At 43.3% G+C, this 16111-nt stretch overlaps 1 protein-coding gene across 8 annotated transcripts in view; it reads left to right on the top strand.

Annotated features, from left to right (window-relative positions):
• Positions 1 to 16111, top strand: part of BTRC (beta-transducin repeat containing E3 ubiquitin protein ligase) — a 107473-nt gene that overhangs the window by 8689 nt on the left and 82673 nt on the right. For 3 of the 8 annotated variants that reach the window (XM_042862907.1, XM_042862908.1, XM_042862904.1), the window contains exon 2: positions 7150 to 7218. The exons of 4 other annotated variants lie outside the window; for them this stretch is intronic. In XM_042862907.1, coding sequence (XP_042718841.1) covers positions 7150 to 7218 — 69 coding nt within the window. Of the gene's footprint in view, positions 1 to 7149; positions 7219 to 15879; positions 15989 to 16111 lie in introns of those variants that run through there. One more of the 8 variants, XM_042862905.1, reaches the window with a different exon arrangement.

Genomic DNA, 16111 nt, shown 5'->3' with positions numbered 1-16111 from the left:
TACCGTAGGGGTTGGAGCACTCTTGTGAAGCATGGGTTCAAATCCCCTGTACTGGCAGGCAGTGCACCCTGCAGTTCCTTTTGCAGCCTCCTCAGAGCAGCTGTTACATGGGTGCTCTTTTCTTTGCTACGGTATTGTAAGGCTGTTCCAAACCATAGTACTTTTAGCTGGAATCCTCATTCATGTTTTTCTAGCTAAACTTCATTCATGGCATTCATTCATTCTCATTTGATCCAGTGCCAGTGTTGTTCTTGAGTTTAAACAGCTCTTCCTGCTCCTCTGTGTTCATCTGGGTATGTTTGTAGAGAGCAGTCATATCCCCTCTGAGATGGATCTGGTGTGTTGTTTTTCCCCTTTTTCTTTCCCTCATAGGACGTTTCATATAAGGTTTTATTGTCTTAGGAGATCTTTTCAAACAGCTGCAGGATGTGATTAATCTACCTGGGACACGGGTGGGCAGAACTATGCACAATATTCCAGGAAAGGTTTTTACTGATCCCTTGTACAAAAGCATTAGTGCTAATTTGTCTCTGCTGGGAATTTCTCGTGTTATATGTTCTCTGGTGGGGCTCACCTTCACAGCTTATTCGCATTGGTGAACCATCACTAAAAAGTAGTGTCTAAAAAGTTATGTGTAGTAGTCTAAAAAGTAATGTGCATCTGAGCCTCTTCCCCTCTTTTCAATTTTTTAGCCTCCAGCTTACAGTGGAAATAATGTTACTTTTTGATTTATGTACATTTTGTGTTCTGTTACTTCCAGATGCTGTGTCCAAGGAAGTTTGTTTTCAGCATGTTGATGATTCTTGGTTTTCAGCTGTTAATATTTTATAATTAATTCCAAGATTAATGGCAGATTTCAACCAAGACCCAACTGTACAGCTTGATGGCTCCCTCTTGAAAATAACCCATGATCCTCTCCCTTTTTAGGTTTTTATCCTCCTTACAACTCTGGTATTAATCCTAATCCCCTCCATTTTAACTAGTAACTTCCTATGTGTCATCTATCAAATGCTTAACTACTTGTAATTTGTCTGGACTTTGGTGATCTTCTTAAAGAAGAAGATTGGGTTAGTCTAGCACTAATTCTAATTTGCTCTAAACTGGGAGTAGATTTACTTCCATGGCGAGTGCTCCATTTTGGCCGTAGTTACCAGAATTCAGTTTGTACTTTTTGCTTTCCTTCATGTGTTTTTATTTTTCTGAAGTCAGTCCTGCAGTGTTTCAGGCTCACTGTGGTTAGTCTTTTTCCAAATATTTATCTGCATACAGATGCTGCCAGTGACTGCCTTTTGGGTGTCTTCCCTCACTTGTGTTGTCCCTGCCTCATCCTTGCACCGTAATCCTTCCTCTGAGGCAGCATGTTTCCCTGGTACTCCTTCTTTTAAATTCCTTCTCTGGTCAAGCAAGGAGCTTTTACATCTTGTTCCAGTCTTGAAAAGTTGAGAACTGTCCGGGAGGTGCCCTTGGTGCAGGGCAATTAGGGGAGGAGCTGGAATGTATCCTAGTAAATGCACAGAGCGGTAAGTTTTGGGTTCCAAGTTCCTTACAATGAGTGAATGGGTCTCATGCTGTAATTGTGGCACAGTGCTTTGTGAGGGAAAGGGGCTGAGGTAGGACAGCCATACATATGTGGGTTTTGGTCTGTTACCTGGGATTTAGCAGGAAGACAGGAAGGTAAAAGTTAGCACTAGAAGTTCTTTTGATTTTTATGGAGACTGTAGTTTTGCAAACTTCTTAATATAGGTCACCTATTCATCTTTTTTTTTTACTGAAGAGCAGAATTTTCTATTCTTCCCGCTCTGAGTCTCAGTGAAAAAAACTAGTATCCAGATAAGCTTTCTGGCTTTTATATGGATTTAAAAAGAAGTGACAAGATACAGCCTTAAAAGGCACTGTCTTCATTTTCTTGATACTGAGACAAGCTGCCTTCTGGTTTGTACAGTGCACGCTTGTGGCTGCTGCTGTTGGTGTTGGTTATTTGGCACAAGTTGGAACAGTAGCAGGAGACACATAGTTTCTCTTTGCCATAGATTTTGCAGCCTTGAAGGGGCTGAACCTAGGACTTGAATTTCAGATTTGAAATGTCAGGTGGTTGTGGACGAGGATGCTTTTATGCATGGGCACGGGGAGGATGTCTTTATGCTGTGGTAGTAAGCGTGCTCGCAGAGCTGGCTGGTATTTGTCTGAAGATTAATGAGGTGTCGTCACAGATCTCCACTTGATTCACAATGCTGTAGCTTAGGATTCCTTTGAGCCCTTGAGAAGGTAGTGTGATGTGTTGTGTGGCTCAGGTAGTTTTCCCCGTGGCTGCAGCTCGTGTCTTTGTGTCTGTCAAGGAGTGCAGATACACGTTTGGCCAGACTTTGGTCAATGCGCTCCAAACCAGTTCACTGAAGAACTGGAGTTAGGCATGTGCTCCATGAGGAGTGAATTCATGTAGCTTCTGGGCAGAGCTTACTGCTTGAGAGGGTTGCCTCCTTCAGTTTTCATAGCAAGCTGTGAGCTCGGGCAGCCAACCAACTCGGTGCCTCCGCTTATTCTCAGAAATCTTGCGCACGGCACGCTTAAATCTTAGCGGCATCAGACCTGATAACAGAATCACATACAGGATTTCAGAGTCTCCAGACTCTGTCCCCTTATGTAGAGCACTGACAATGGAATGGGATATTTAGCTGGGCTGTGAGATGGTATGTTATGCAGTAGGAATTTATTGCTGTAATGCATACAAAGTCATTAACAAGTTCTGTGCCGCAGGGGGTACTTTCCTTTTCTATGAAAATCACTCCAGCTGGACAACCCTTGGTGCAAGTGGCCGTGCCCTCCCATGTCAGTGACTGACAGATCTAATTCTGCCTTTGTAGCCGAGAGCCCGTTAGTTAATGGAGTTTTGAATATTGGTACTCAGAGGCAACCATCAGAGTACTACAATCACACAGAATCACAGAATGCATTATTCCTCTTATTCAGTTGGTATTTATCAAGGAAGGTGTTATATCTAATGAATGCAATGTTATCTTCAAATAAATTCCTGTGTGTGTGGGTCATAATTTAAAAGAAATGAAAATTTAAGTAGCCTTACAGTTGCTTTGCAGTGGCAGAGAGAGATGGGTTTAGCTTGCCTGTTTGAATGGTACGTGATGGAAACCCAGAGTCAGTGTCCTCTCTGAGGGAAAGGGAAGCATTATGGGTTATATGATCAGATTAATAAAATCCGTAGTGCATATGTATATTTCATACACGTCCTGTCTTTCCCTCTATATCTTCTTGCATGGAAGCAGATAAAATGGAGAGGTATCAGTACTGCCTTGCCAGTAACAGAGTAGGTTTCACTTTATAATTATCGTACTGACATATTTATCCTTTCTCATGGAAGTGAAGATGCAGATATTTAAGAACCCTTCTTGCACAAAAAAGCCCAATTTCCGCTCAGCACTTAATTAGCACTTGTTTATGACACGGCATCTGATTTGATTTTCAAAACAAATTGCACAGTAAAGAGGCTGATATTTAAACTGTATAGTAACCAAAGCTCCAGCTGTGACTCAAATATTGTAAGCCTTCAGGGGTTGTGTTTAGGTCTAGAAAATAGGAACTCAGGCCTGTAATTAAATGTCCTCCAGAAATCAGCCTTTGTCGGGAAGGAAAGAGGCACCACTGAATTTTAAATTGCTGACTTGTTCTCAGAAATCATTCTGTTGTTCTAGGCCTTGCTGGGGACTGCAGAAATCAAATGGATTAAAAAGAAGAGTAGATGGCTAAAGGAACAGTGCCAGTTAAGTGTTGAAGGAAAAAAGATCAGAGCAGTAGCAGTTAGAGTGCTTTCCAAGTTAGCCCTGTGATCGCCTTCCTCAGGAAGTGGGTACTGAAAAAGAGCAAACTGACCCCAGCAACCCAGCATCTTGTTGTGGAAAATGCTGGAGCAGACGCTAAGAAAAAAAACCTTCTTATGGTACTGTAATCATGAGCATAAACAGTGTGTGCTCATGAAAATCCAAAAATGAGTAGGTCTAGTTGGGCAATTGTGGTGTTGATAGAACTGCCTTGAATGGATCGTAACCACGGAAGACTGTACAGTTGACTGATAAAACAGCACAACTTTCCAGCAAGGTAGTTGTCAGCATTCCAGATCTTGTAGAGGCTGGGAGAAGAGGAGGGGCAGGTTTGTGATTTTTTCTTTTTTTTGTATTGACTGATAACATGTGGGTTTCTGTTGTGTCATTCACAGTTGCAGTGTGAATGTGTCTGCTGTCACCGGGGTACAGAAATTTGGAAAGCTTTAACCAGGTGTACTTGTTTGTGCCAAAGAGGACATTCCTGGGTCATTCACAGCGTGCCTGTAGAAAGGCCACAGAAGTTCAAAATCTGGGAGGCTGGTTGTAAAATGAAGTTTAGCCAATGAGGAGAGTGTTTGAATTAAGTGTTGATAAATCAACTCGAGAGATTTTAATGAGGTTACACTTTTCCATCAGTAATTGCACTGGGTGTGAATGGAGGCTCACTTGGGCGTGTGTCCCTCTTCAGTGGAGCAGGCAGCAGCATACAGCAGTGACACACCTTGCACTACTGACTGCTTCTCTTCTGTATAGTTCCTTTTCTGGATGAGGATAAGCTTATCAAATGTAGAGAAGACGTGCTGCAGTGAGGGGGTTTGCAGGCATGGCAGTGGGCCTTAGTTTCTCCTGTTTGTGTATTTAACTGGCCAGTGTTGAAAAACAGAGTTTACAATTAGTGCTCATCTGCTGAAAGGCCTGATTACTCTTATTGCTAATGCTCAGGCACTAACGTTGGAAGGAGCCAGTGTTAGCAGTTGTATAAATGCAGTGCTATCTTTGTTGTTGCAGGCACTTCTGCATGCGAGTAATCCTGTTAATGGCAAAAGATTTGTTAATTTACTTGCGTGTTCACAGGGCTGGGATCTTCAAATTAAATGGTTTAAATCATTCTTAAATCAATTACTCAAACTACTCTAGGCTGATGGGCTTTACAGACGTTAAGCAGCCTGCCAGTCCTAAGAGAAAGCTTTGCTGTTATCCTCTAATTTCCAGGCTAGGTGGCTGAAGTGGGGGAAGAAGAAAGGCGATTTTCCCCAGATACATGGGGTGAACCTGGGCAGGTCCCAGACTGGTGTTTGGGTCTCTTTACTCCTGACACTGGGATTTAACCAAAAGCTTTTTATTTCTGCTTGTTCATGAAGGTTTTTTTTTTTTTTTTTTTCCTTTAAGTCCTTCCAGATAGGGGGTACCATGCTGTGCAACTTTCACAGAGCAACTGGAGCACTTGAGCCAGATGTGAAGCATGGCTTTCTGTAGGGGTCTTGCTAGATATGTCACACATTAGTTTCTTCCATTTTCAAAGCACATAGAAATGTCAGCAGCTCCTCCCAGCAAACCTGTGAGGTGGGTTGAATAAGTGTTGTCCTCATTTTACAGCAGTAGAGAGACTAACCACCCATGAAGTCGGTGTTGAACTAAGGATTAGGATGCTTCTAGCTGTGCTAGAGGTCCCCTAAAACATGCTTTGTTGATGTGTTAGGCACTGGAAGCCCACTCAGCGGGTGAGTACCATAACCAGGATGTACTTGACTCTAATTTATCAGCTCAGTGGTGGTTACTGAAATTCAGCTTTAACTCAGATTCCTGGCTAGGACACCAGGGCATAATCTTCCTACTGTTTTGAAAGATATAGGAGAATTTAAATTTGAACTGGGGAGAAGCAAATCAAAGTGCTTTTTGAGGTCTATATCCGGACTTTTCTTGGAAGGCAAAATTTTAGTATGTTCCAATTCGTGTTTTTATTTCAAATTCCCAGGCTGAACAGCTTCCTGCCCATAGCTGTGAATGTTCAGCATTCAGGTCACATGTTTTTTCTCTCTAACAATTCTTATTTTCAGTGTTTGTGGACACAGTTTGTGCAAACTAAATATATTGTATGGACGCAAGGGTGGGTGGAGTTTAAATCGTCTTGAATAGATCTGTCCTGAAAATGAGAGATGTTTGCAGCTTTCTAGAAGGAGCAACAGGGGCACACATCTGTTGGTTTGGAGGAGAACTACCATGAATTAAGAAAAGGAATTGTGAAATAATTGCCAAGAGTAAGAAAGATGGGGGATTTGTTGTCTGAACATGTCCTGCCTGGTCCTGTTGCTCAGATATGATTTTAATTTCTAAGCATCCCCCTTTTTTTTTTGGTTGGGGTGGGGGATAGGCACAGCTGAATCTGCTTAGTTTTGTGAGTATTGAGAGTCTGAGCATTATGTCAGGGAATATTATGCTAGGGAAAGCTTAATTTGGTGTTTGTTTTTTTTTTTTTTTTAAGTTGTAAATTATGCTTTTTGTTTTGTACTTCCAGAGCAATTGGGTGTCTTGCTTTGGTCTCAACCTGATAAAGCGTAGAATCAATAAACGGGGGAAGAAGTTACATTTGTCCATCAGTTTGAATCATAATTTCTGACAGCATGTGAGTGTAGTTTCCTGATAGTCCATGCTGAGGCTGCACCTTTTAGAGCTGCCCCATCATCTCCACATTGTCCACTGTTGTGTCTGACCGTGTTGAGGGTAGTGGCACTAAGGACACTCTCACAGCCTGACTGCTGTTTCCATACCATGGAACACTGGCACAGGCTGCCCAGGGAGGTGGTGGAGTCTCCTTCTCTGGAGATGTTCAAGACCTGCCTGGATGCCTACCTGTGTGACCTGCTGTAGGGAACCTGCTTTGGCAGGGGGGTTGGACTCAATGATCTCTGGAGGTCCCTTCCAACCCCTACAATTCTGTGATGTGGTGTTATGAAGCGGCCAAAGCATTAATGATGTCTGGTAGGTGCTAATACTACATCCACAACAGGTTGTGCTTATCCAGGTGCATTTCTGGGGGAATTCAAAAGAAATACCTGTATATACTGAGCTGAAATGTAAAATGGTGGAAATGGTTTAAAAATGAGTAAATAGATAAATAAAGTAGTGGTGAATTTGCTAGGAAAGTGTTGCTAAAGCAGCTGTTACCTGAGGCAGCAAACAAGAGGTAACATGGGAACCAAACTGTCATATGTGGCTTTAGAAAATCTGCGTTGTTTAAAATGCTCCAGAATTTAGTTGTAGGTTAGCTAGGTCCTGGTGTAAAAGGAGGTCTCTCTTTATGTCTATTCTCTCCTAGCCCCGAATACACATGCCAAAAGATGGATTCCAACTTATATCTTCTGGATACCAAGCATGGCTAAAGCAGGTTGGACTGTATTATTGTTATTCATCTCATGTGAGGGACTGTGTTGGACACCTGTGCTTGTCTCATTAGTGAAGTACATAAATGAGGGTATAATGAAGTTACGGTGCCATGTTAGCTGATACCCTTCATAGCCATCACTGTTTTGTGTTTGTGCATGCTGTGTTTGTATAACATTTCCTCACCGGTCTCATGAATGCGCACCTCCTGTAAATAAGAGTTCAAAAAGCAGCCACCTGAAAGCAAAAAGGGTCACAGTTGGAAAAGAAATCTGCAGCAACAGCTCAAATTACAGAATTAAAATGGGCCTTCAAACACAAAGCTGCATGGCGGTGGTGCTGGTAATAATGGGGAGGCCAATGGGTTAAAACACGAGAGGATTGCATCCAGCACCATTCAGATCTGCCTGGCTGGAACAAGCACGGACACTGGCTCACATCACATACCAATTGTGCTGTTTGACACAGTCTGACACTGCGGGGACTCCCTGCTCGGGAGCGGCCCAGCTCTATATTGCTCTGCTGTTATTAAAGGCCAGCCTTTAGATGTCTCAGCAGTCTGCCGCGAGCAATTGCTGTCAGCTTTTTCACTTCTGTGAGTGAAAAATCCCCCTTCAGGAAAAAAAAGAGCTTAATTTACAAATTGCTTGTATCAATCTCTCCATCATATGTGGATCTTCACAAGAGAAGCTGGCGTCCTTTGGAACACACGGCTTAAAGTTGCTGGTGTAGTAGAAAGCCAGAATGGTTGTGTCGTTATGGCAACAACAACGGGAAATATGAAAACAGCACAGAGAAGCTGCATCCTGTTGTCGTGGCAACTGGAGTTGTGGAAATGATGAAAAGTGGCGGTGAAAGGATCTATGGTGCTGTGAGCCCGGCACAGACAAAGAGACAAGTCACCTGTGTGGGGCGGGAGAGGATTAGGAACAACAGCAGCATTAAGCCTTAAAGCACAAGAGTTTCATTGCAGGTGCTAACAGGATGGCTTCGGCTCTCTCCAGCCTTCTCTCCTCCAAGTACTATCGGTAACTTGTTTGTGCAAGTTGCTTGCTGCCCTCAGCTTATGATGACTTGGGAAGCTGAGACGAGCCGGAGCGCTTACAGAAGGTTGGGCGTTGAATCCCATGCTGTGTTTGCAAACCATTGCTTTGGCTGAGAGATGTACCACAAAGGTGAAGTGGTTTGGAGCTTCCCTCTGCCTGGAAGTCCCACACTGCTGAAGGTCAGCTGGGACACTGCAGCCAATGCCTTCCTGATTTCAGCTTTGCTGAGCTGGAGGCACAGCGTCTCGGAGGGATCCCAGTTCTGCAATTAATGTCTCTCAGAACTCAAGTTTGTTGACCTATGGGGCATAGCGTCAGTCCTTCTTATGTGGCAGGCTGAGAAGAACAATAGAGAGAAGATTGTGTGCTCTTCTGATTTTTAATTCAAAGGCAAACAGACCTGCATCAGTTCTTACTATGTTTGTTACCAGTGCTCTCTCTGATGCAGGTGGAAAATAGGCATTTTTGCCTCCGAAAAATGCTCAGGGAAAAAAAAACAAAACAACAACAAAACAAAATGCTCAGAGATCTTCACATTAGACAGTCTGAAATAATAAAAGAACTTACACATTCCTTATACTTCTCTGTGTAGCTGCTTTCCTTTTGATTTTGTGTTTACTGTTATTGGTTCTAAAGCCTTTAACTTATATATCCTTACTCCTCCTTGATCCAGCAGAAGTTATAAACCTGAGCTCATGTCACGAGCAGATGCTGTCTTGGAAATAGCTCTACTATTCTAATTTCAGTGCTGCGATTTCACTGCAGGAAGTGTATGGGTAAGGGAGTTGGTACAAAGCGTGGCAATTTTTGATCAAAAGGAGGAGCTCTGATAAGCTTAGAATTTTTGAGGTCAGAATGATTTGATTTAGGAGATGCATCCAAAGGCCCTACCTGTAAGAGTCTTAAAAGCGTGTCTTGGAAAGAAAACCACTTTGGTTTATTTAAAAGCAGTAATCTACATATGCATGCAGATGGAATGGTGTCTATGCATCAGACTTATCCCTTCTGGTGTCTGTTTGAGTTTTTAACAGGATTCTAACGTAATGATTTTTTTTTTTTCCTCTGCATAGCTGAGTATTGATCTGCTGCCTGGCTTATACAGAATACGAGAAGTATCCCAGTAACACAGTGTATTAATGTGAGCTAAAAGCAGCTTGTGTTACAGATGAGGTGGAGGAAGATGGAGTTCTGCAAGACTGGACATGTACTATAAATATCCATAGAACTGACAATTTTATCTAAAAACAGTGCTGGCTGGATTTGCGTATTCTCAGCCTGCTTAAATAGGAGATAATAGTTGAACACTACCTGAGCTTGGGTCGCCCACACTGATGTTGTTGCCCTCTGCCCTTTCAAGGCAGCTTTTTCTATTTAACATTGCTGTGCTGCAGTGCAGAGCTGCGTTGTGCTCAGATGTGGGCTGGAGGAAGCACAATACCGGCGGCCAGCAACGTGTGTTGCTTTAAGAAAGGGGTTTTAAGGAAAGCTCTTTTTACTCCAGCAGTTTGCTGCGAGTTTATCCCTTACAAAAAGGTGAACACCTGCAGTTATTTTGTTCAGCCTTGAGCTTCATTTCATCCTGTCTTCAAACGGCAGCGCTGTGCTGCTGGCAGCCCGTAACATGCCATCACAGATGCTGACCCTGTGAAGACAAGCTGCAATTGACTTCTGAGGGGAGAGGGGATTTTTGTCTGGGACTCGATCAATAAGACATGACAATCCAATTCTATATTATATTGATGCCTTCTGTGGTTTAAGCTAAAGTATGAAATTGGGCAAATTAGGCTCTTAATTAGCTGAAACACTTACAAAACATTATTTTGATTACATAAACGAGGAATTTTAAAGCATCATTTTAAGTGGCTTGTGAAAGAGAATCCCTTCCCTCATACACTCTTGTGAGCAAGTACGTATCACCCAAGATACATAATATAATGCGTTCATCTGAGACTTTCTGCTTCCCAATGTCTTTTGGAGTAGAATTTTTAGAGCCAAGTTATGAACCTATAAATGTGTTTTATGCTGGAAATTCTTGGTGCTGCCTTTGCTGGACTGGGACCTGCAAAGGCTGCTATGGTCAAACAGGGCACCTAAGATATTAACAGCCTGTGTTTCAGTCAAGTCAGCTGGGAAACAGAGTGTAAAACCAGGACCAGGCTGAAAACAGGATTATGCATTAGAACTGCATTAGAACTGCACTTCCCCAGTTTAAAAACATGCAGTGGCTGGAAATATTTTCTTTTAGTAGTTCTGTCATTTGGTGTCTCCTCTGTAACTTCAAAGGTGTGTATTCTGGTTCTGATGGTTCCGTGTGCTGTTTGTGATTCAGACAGTAATCCCTCGGATGGGAAGTAGGAGCACGTTTGCATTCTGCAGTTCCTAATTAATGTTTGGCATTCTGATAGTACTTTGGGAGTGCCAAGCGCCGTGCAGACAGGAGCGTTTTGGGGAGAAGGGGTAATGTGATGTGTGCATAACTTAGCAGTAATTGTCAGAGATTTTAAAGAATTATGCAAAACCACGGGTGGAGGAAAAATCTATCAAACTCCCATTTCTCCATCTCTCCACCAGCATAGGATTCTTCTCTGCGTGTTGTGAGGGGGAACTACAGACCTGGCTGATGGAAGTGTCCCAAGCTGGGAAGGCTTCCACTCAATCTTAAAGTTGGTTTGAGGGATTTTTTTTTCTTTTTAACCTTGTAGGTGTTCAGGTTCAGTGCTGGTTAAGCAGTTGGTGTTGTGGCTCTTTCTGCTTTTTGTCACAAAGGCGGTGATTTGCTGTCACTGTCTTCTGCTCAACTCCCTGCTGTATGTTTGTGTTTCAGAGCCAGAGCACCCAGGTCTGTGGCACCTCTCAAGTGGGCAGGCATGGAGCTGAGGAGCCCTGTTACTCGTTACCCAAGCTCATGCAGTGAACATGGTCCAAGAATTGGGTTTTCAAGTTTGCTGAACCTCAGGCTGTCTTATCCTCTCCTGTGTCTTGTGGCATAGCGTGACTTTAAGTTGTTAGAAATGGTGACAAAGTCAGGTTTTGGATGTGATGTTGCCTAACAGCAATTTTTTCTACTCTAAACTAGACCAAGAGCATCTCCCTTGTCAGCTTTTGGAGAGCTGTTAAACTTAGGCCTTGCTGGGATTGGTTTCAGTGCATTTGGGTAGGTCTCGCTTTTAAGAACGTGCTTGTTGCTCAAAGAAGCACACGCAAGTCCCTACCTGTTCCACTCCACCAAGAAGGGTATGGCGTCTGATTGAAAGCTTTGCAGGTGCACTAGTTTATATATGTATCAGCTTTGTGGATTAAAGAGCTGTAATTATGAAAACATCAGTATTGTCTGGTTCAGATATGATCTACGTGAATTCCCTCCAGCACTTGGCAGCTGAGGATCTCGCACACCTCCTAGCTGGGAAGCAAGCTCCTCTCTGGGGCAAGTAAGTTCTGCTGCTCTTGAATCCCAGAATCCCTCAACAAAACCAGTAACCGCTCCTTGGGGAAAACATTTCTTCACAAACATTTTCCTAAAAGCCCTGATTTGATCCTCCCAGATCCTGTTCAGGTAAGAAGATATTTGTACGATCTGAATATGTAAACTCCCCTATATTTGATATTTAAGAGTAGTTAGTGAACTGGAATCTCTTGTAAAAAGTTACTGTAAGCGAGGGAGTTAGCAGAAAATTAGAGAAGAGTTTGCATAATATGCACGTTCAGGGAAAGCTACTGCACAATTATATGAGAAGTGGGAGGCTAAAGGCAAAGGGATCCTTCCCAGTGCTGTGAGCTGCTTGTGCACTGCAGAGCTTGCAGAATGCACTGAGCCCAGAGCCACAGTGTGAGGTGGGGAAACCTCCGCACTGAATTCAGTGGTGTGTGCAGGTGTGAGCCTGATACCTGAGGTGTTTGGGGTATGGGAAGAATGCTATGCTTGAGCCGTGCCACTGTGCTTCACCATCTGATTTGTGACATCTCCTTGTTCCAAAGAGCGATCCTGCTGTGTTCCAGGAGCACATCTTCAGTCTTCTGAAAGTGAGGAATTGGGTTAGTGGAGTGCTTCAAGGTCCTGTAAATGGCTCAGTGGCTTATTACAACAATACAGGAACACAAGCCACTTCGGATGGTCCTTGTACGTATTTGTGGAAATGTGACCAAAGTATTTGAGCGTGGCAGAAGCTGAGAAATTGTTGGAAGCCGTGGTTGTGACAGCAAACACGCGTTGCCCAACACAGGTGTGGTGCAGCATCTTCCAGCTGGAAGTGCTGGGGGGCTCATGGAGGCGTGGGCCGTGCTAAAGGGCTTCTGCAGTTCCCTTTGTTTTATAACTTCATCTTCTTACTATGGAAAAGCCACCATGAAGGCAGTGATAAAGGCAGTCAGAACTGTCTTGTGCAGGGAATGGGGACCTGGGGTGCGAGGTGTGTGAACTTTGTTTTTGGCAGCTGTTTTTGGCTTAATCAAGGCTCACAGCTTTTCATGTCTTTTTCTTATTTTCAACTGGAAAAAAAAACAAATACAAAAAGAACTTTATCCAAAAGTTATAAAAGTATTAATTTGCTCTGAGCCATGCTGGTCTCTTTGGTAAGTTCATAATTAGAATCACAGAATCATAGAGTTAGGCAGGAATTTTTTTTTTTAAATGGGTCTTTTTGTCTCTCAGGTATATAACTGCTGCACAACTGGTGAATCTGTATTCATATGTTGAGGGGGTTTAAAGGCATATTATTTACACAACTCACTGAAATGGCTCCTCTGGAAGCTGGGTGGCTCTGTCGTGTAATTACGTATTTACTGTGCCTTGTATCCACTGTTTGGATAGGGGGAAGAAAGAAAAAAAGCAAAGACCCACAGAAATCTACTAAAATAAAATAAAAGGTGTTTTTTTTAAGTTGTATCATAGAACTTAGCCCATGGGATCAAGTGCCAATCAAGCTAAAAAATAGGATGTGTTTGGCAGACTTTGAAAGTATGCAAATGGCACTGGGAGGTGCTTTTTTTTCCTTTTTTTCTATCTATATCATGTGTTTAATTGAACTAATACCTATCTGAACGGCAGAGGGGGAATGTACAGGGTCCCATAAGTGAGAGGTTTAAAAGCAGAGCAAAGCAATGAGCCAAAATGACTTTTTAGCAAGAAGCACATTCCTGGGGTTAGATTTCATGACACCTGCATTTGTAATGTAAATAGCAGCCCCCTGCTCTGATACCTTTCATACAATGTGTTGCATTCTGTGGTGGCAGGAATAGTGCCTGCTGGCACAACGTGAAAGTGATGTGTTGTATTTTTGGCTTTGGCTTAGTTAAATACGTGGCCAAAAAAAAAACGTACTAAGAGGAGCTGAGTGGGAGTGAGGAGTCTGGGGCTTGCTTCTGCTTTCTGCAGGACATTTGAACTAATTGTGGCTGTTAAGAATCCTCCTAACATCTGGGTGTTGATGTGATGAAGCGTGGTATGGGGTCAGCATTCCTAAGGAGTGCTTCCTGCGTTTGGATCTTGGAGAGCGTGAGGAAACAGTGTTCTGAGAGCCTTTTAAGGGGAACTGTACCTCACAGCCATCCCGTGTTGCACTTCTCCAGTGATGGAAAAAAGAAACAGGGAAAGACCTGTCTCCTCATATCAAGCCAAGGGCTGGATTAGTATGGAGTGTTTGTTTTATTGCTGTGGACCAGTAGAATTTCTACTTCTTCGCCTTTTGTCTCAGTTCTAGTAATAAGTACCTGTTTCTCTCTGTGCCGTGTTATCCAGTTCCCTCATTGTGATCAGTGGGGCCAACCTGCAGAAGCCCCATTTCCCTCAGTTTTTAAACCATTCATCTTGTCAGCGTGTTGTATTCTACTTGTGTTCCTTCATGGAAATGTGTGAACAGGATCTGAATTACCATCTCCTAAGAGAAGCAGAAATAGTATTGGTTTTTCTTCAGAGTTGAACACTGAATGCTGTGCTAGAAGGGGAGTAATTCTGAGCTAGGAAAGGACTGAGATAGGTGTGGCTAGCAGCTGAAATGAGCATTGGGTACAGATGCCTAAAAGTCAGCAATTAGGGAAAAAAATGATTTCCTTTCTGGCTTTGCCACCGTCTAGTTAAGAAGTGCACAGATATTTGTTATGTTGGCTGTAAAGCAAAGGCGTTGTGGGTATGTGAAATGCATTGTGAGTGCAGAGTTCAGCAGTGCATAGTAGTTTGTTGCCCTTCGGCATGTGGAAAAGGTATGTGCTTAAAAGACATTCATGCTGTACTACTCTCTAATTAAGATCTCCAAAGTGTTTATAAAGAAAATATCCTTAAACCAGTGTTCCATTCTTGTTGCTGAGTTTAGCGCGGTGCGTTTGTGCTTTCACACCTCCTGTGTGCTGTGGTGGTTAATTGCAGTGGTCCGAGGGTTTTGGTTTTTCCCCGTGCAGAAGCGCTGTTGTACAGGGGAAGGTGATGCATTTCTGACCTGTAACATAATTTACTAAAACTCTGTTAGTTACCTGTAGTATATTGTATTTGCGAAAGACCAGAAGAGAGCAAATTTGATAAAGAACAGTCTGAAATTGTAGCGTGTAATCTTGTAATGCAATAGGGAATAAATGAAGTAACCAACTCTTGGTGCTGGCAAAAGTCTCACCATCGAATGTGGGCTGAGATTTGTCTTTAGGACGTGAAATAATTGGAATAGAAAGTAGACTATTAGTGGCAAACCATCCGATGTAGTAAAAAATGTTCTGGCAGTATAGTTACAAGAGTAGTTGAATAGGTTAAAATACGGCTTCCCTTCAATGCAGGGTTGCTGCCCACTCAGCTCAGCCTATTTTAATTCAAAGTGCAGCAAGCCTGTGTTAATCACAAGCAGAGCAGCTGCTCCAACCTCCACCAGCAGCCGGATGCTGAACTAGCCTGAAACTCTGCTCTCTGCATTTCTGTAGTGGGAAAACATTTCAGAGGTCAAGGAATGGGACTAAAAAAAACAGTGAGGAAAAAGGAACCGTGGATTTTTGTCAATTAGTTCCCCATCTAATGCCACTTAATGCCTTTTAAAGATGCTTAGCTTTTATCAAGAATCAGCTTTGCACCTCTGCGCTGGGGTGGGCAGCATCAGCATCCCCAGTGCCTTGCTGCGGGCCGGCCTCTGTGCTCCGAGTCTTTATTTTGAAGACTCAATGGGCACAGAGTCGAGTTCAGGAGAGGATTTTGTCAGGCAGCGTTCAGGCAGGGCCGGTCCCTCGTTTGTGGAGCTGACGGCACAGCGGTGAGCGTCCCTCGTGTACCGTGCTGGGCGGATGGGGACAGAGGCTGCTGAGATTTCCTGAGATCAGGCTGTAAATGAAGTTGTTCTGTTGGGTCACTCATCTGATTTACACACAAGCTGTTTCTCCTGAAGCACCTGGGGCCTTTTGTTCATGCTTGTGAATAAGCCTCTTTCAGTCACCAGCAGTAATTTAGAGTCTCTGCTTCCTTCAATAGGTAACAGCAAGTACAGCAGTGACATTTTCCCCCACTCCGTGTGCAACTTCGCTCTTCTTTTTAACCTGGGTAACAGAGTTGTATCGCTCATACAGACTTTGTTATAGACCGGAGCAGATTGAGAAGTCATCTGAGGTGTTGGTAATTATTTACTGTGTGCTTCCCAGCTCTGCAATAATGCTGAGCAGTGGGAGTGCATGGGTGAGCAACAATACCCTCTGCAGGTGCAGGGACAATGGGCCCTCAGTATTTTCCTTTGTTACCGTGGCAATTGGAGAGGAAGGCATTACCTCGTAAGTGCCCAATCTGCTGCTCACAGTGACTCCATCTCACTTTAGTCACGTCTCATGGAAACTTGGGGGCAAGGCAGTCTAGCATTGCTGCTAACGCAGATGTCCTCTTTTTTGCTGCCTCTC

Source organism: Lagopus leucura, unplaced genomic scaffold (assembly GCF_019238085.1).
Source record: "Lagopus leucura isolate 7727_CA_CO unplaced genomic scaffold, USGS_WTPT01 Super-Scaffold_739, whole genome shotgun sequence".
In the NCBI taxonomy this organism is placed as follows: Eukaryota; Metazoa; Chordata; class Aves; order Galliformes; family Phasianidae; genus Lagopus; species Lagopus leucura.
This window is presented reverse-complemented; position numbering and strand designations above follow the sequence as displayed.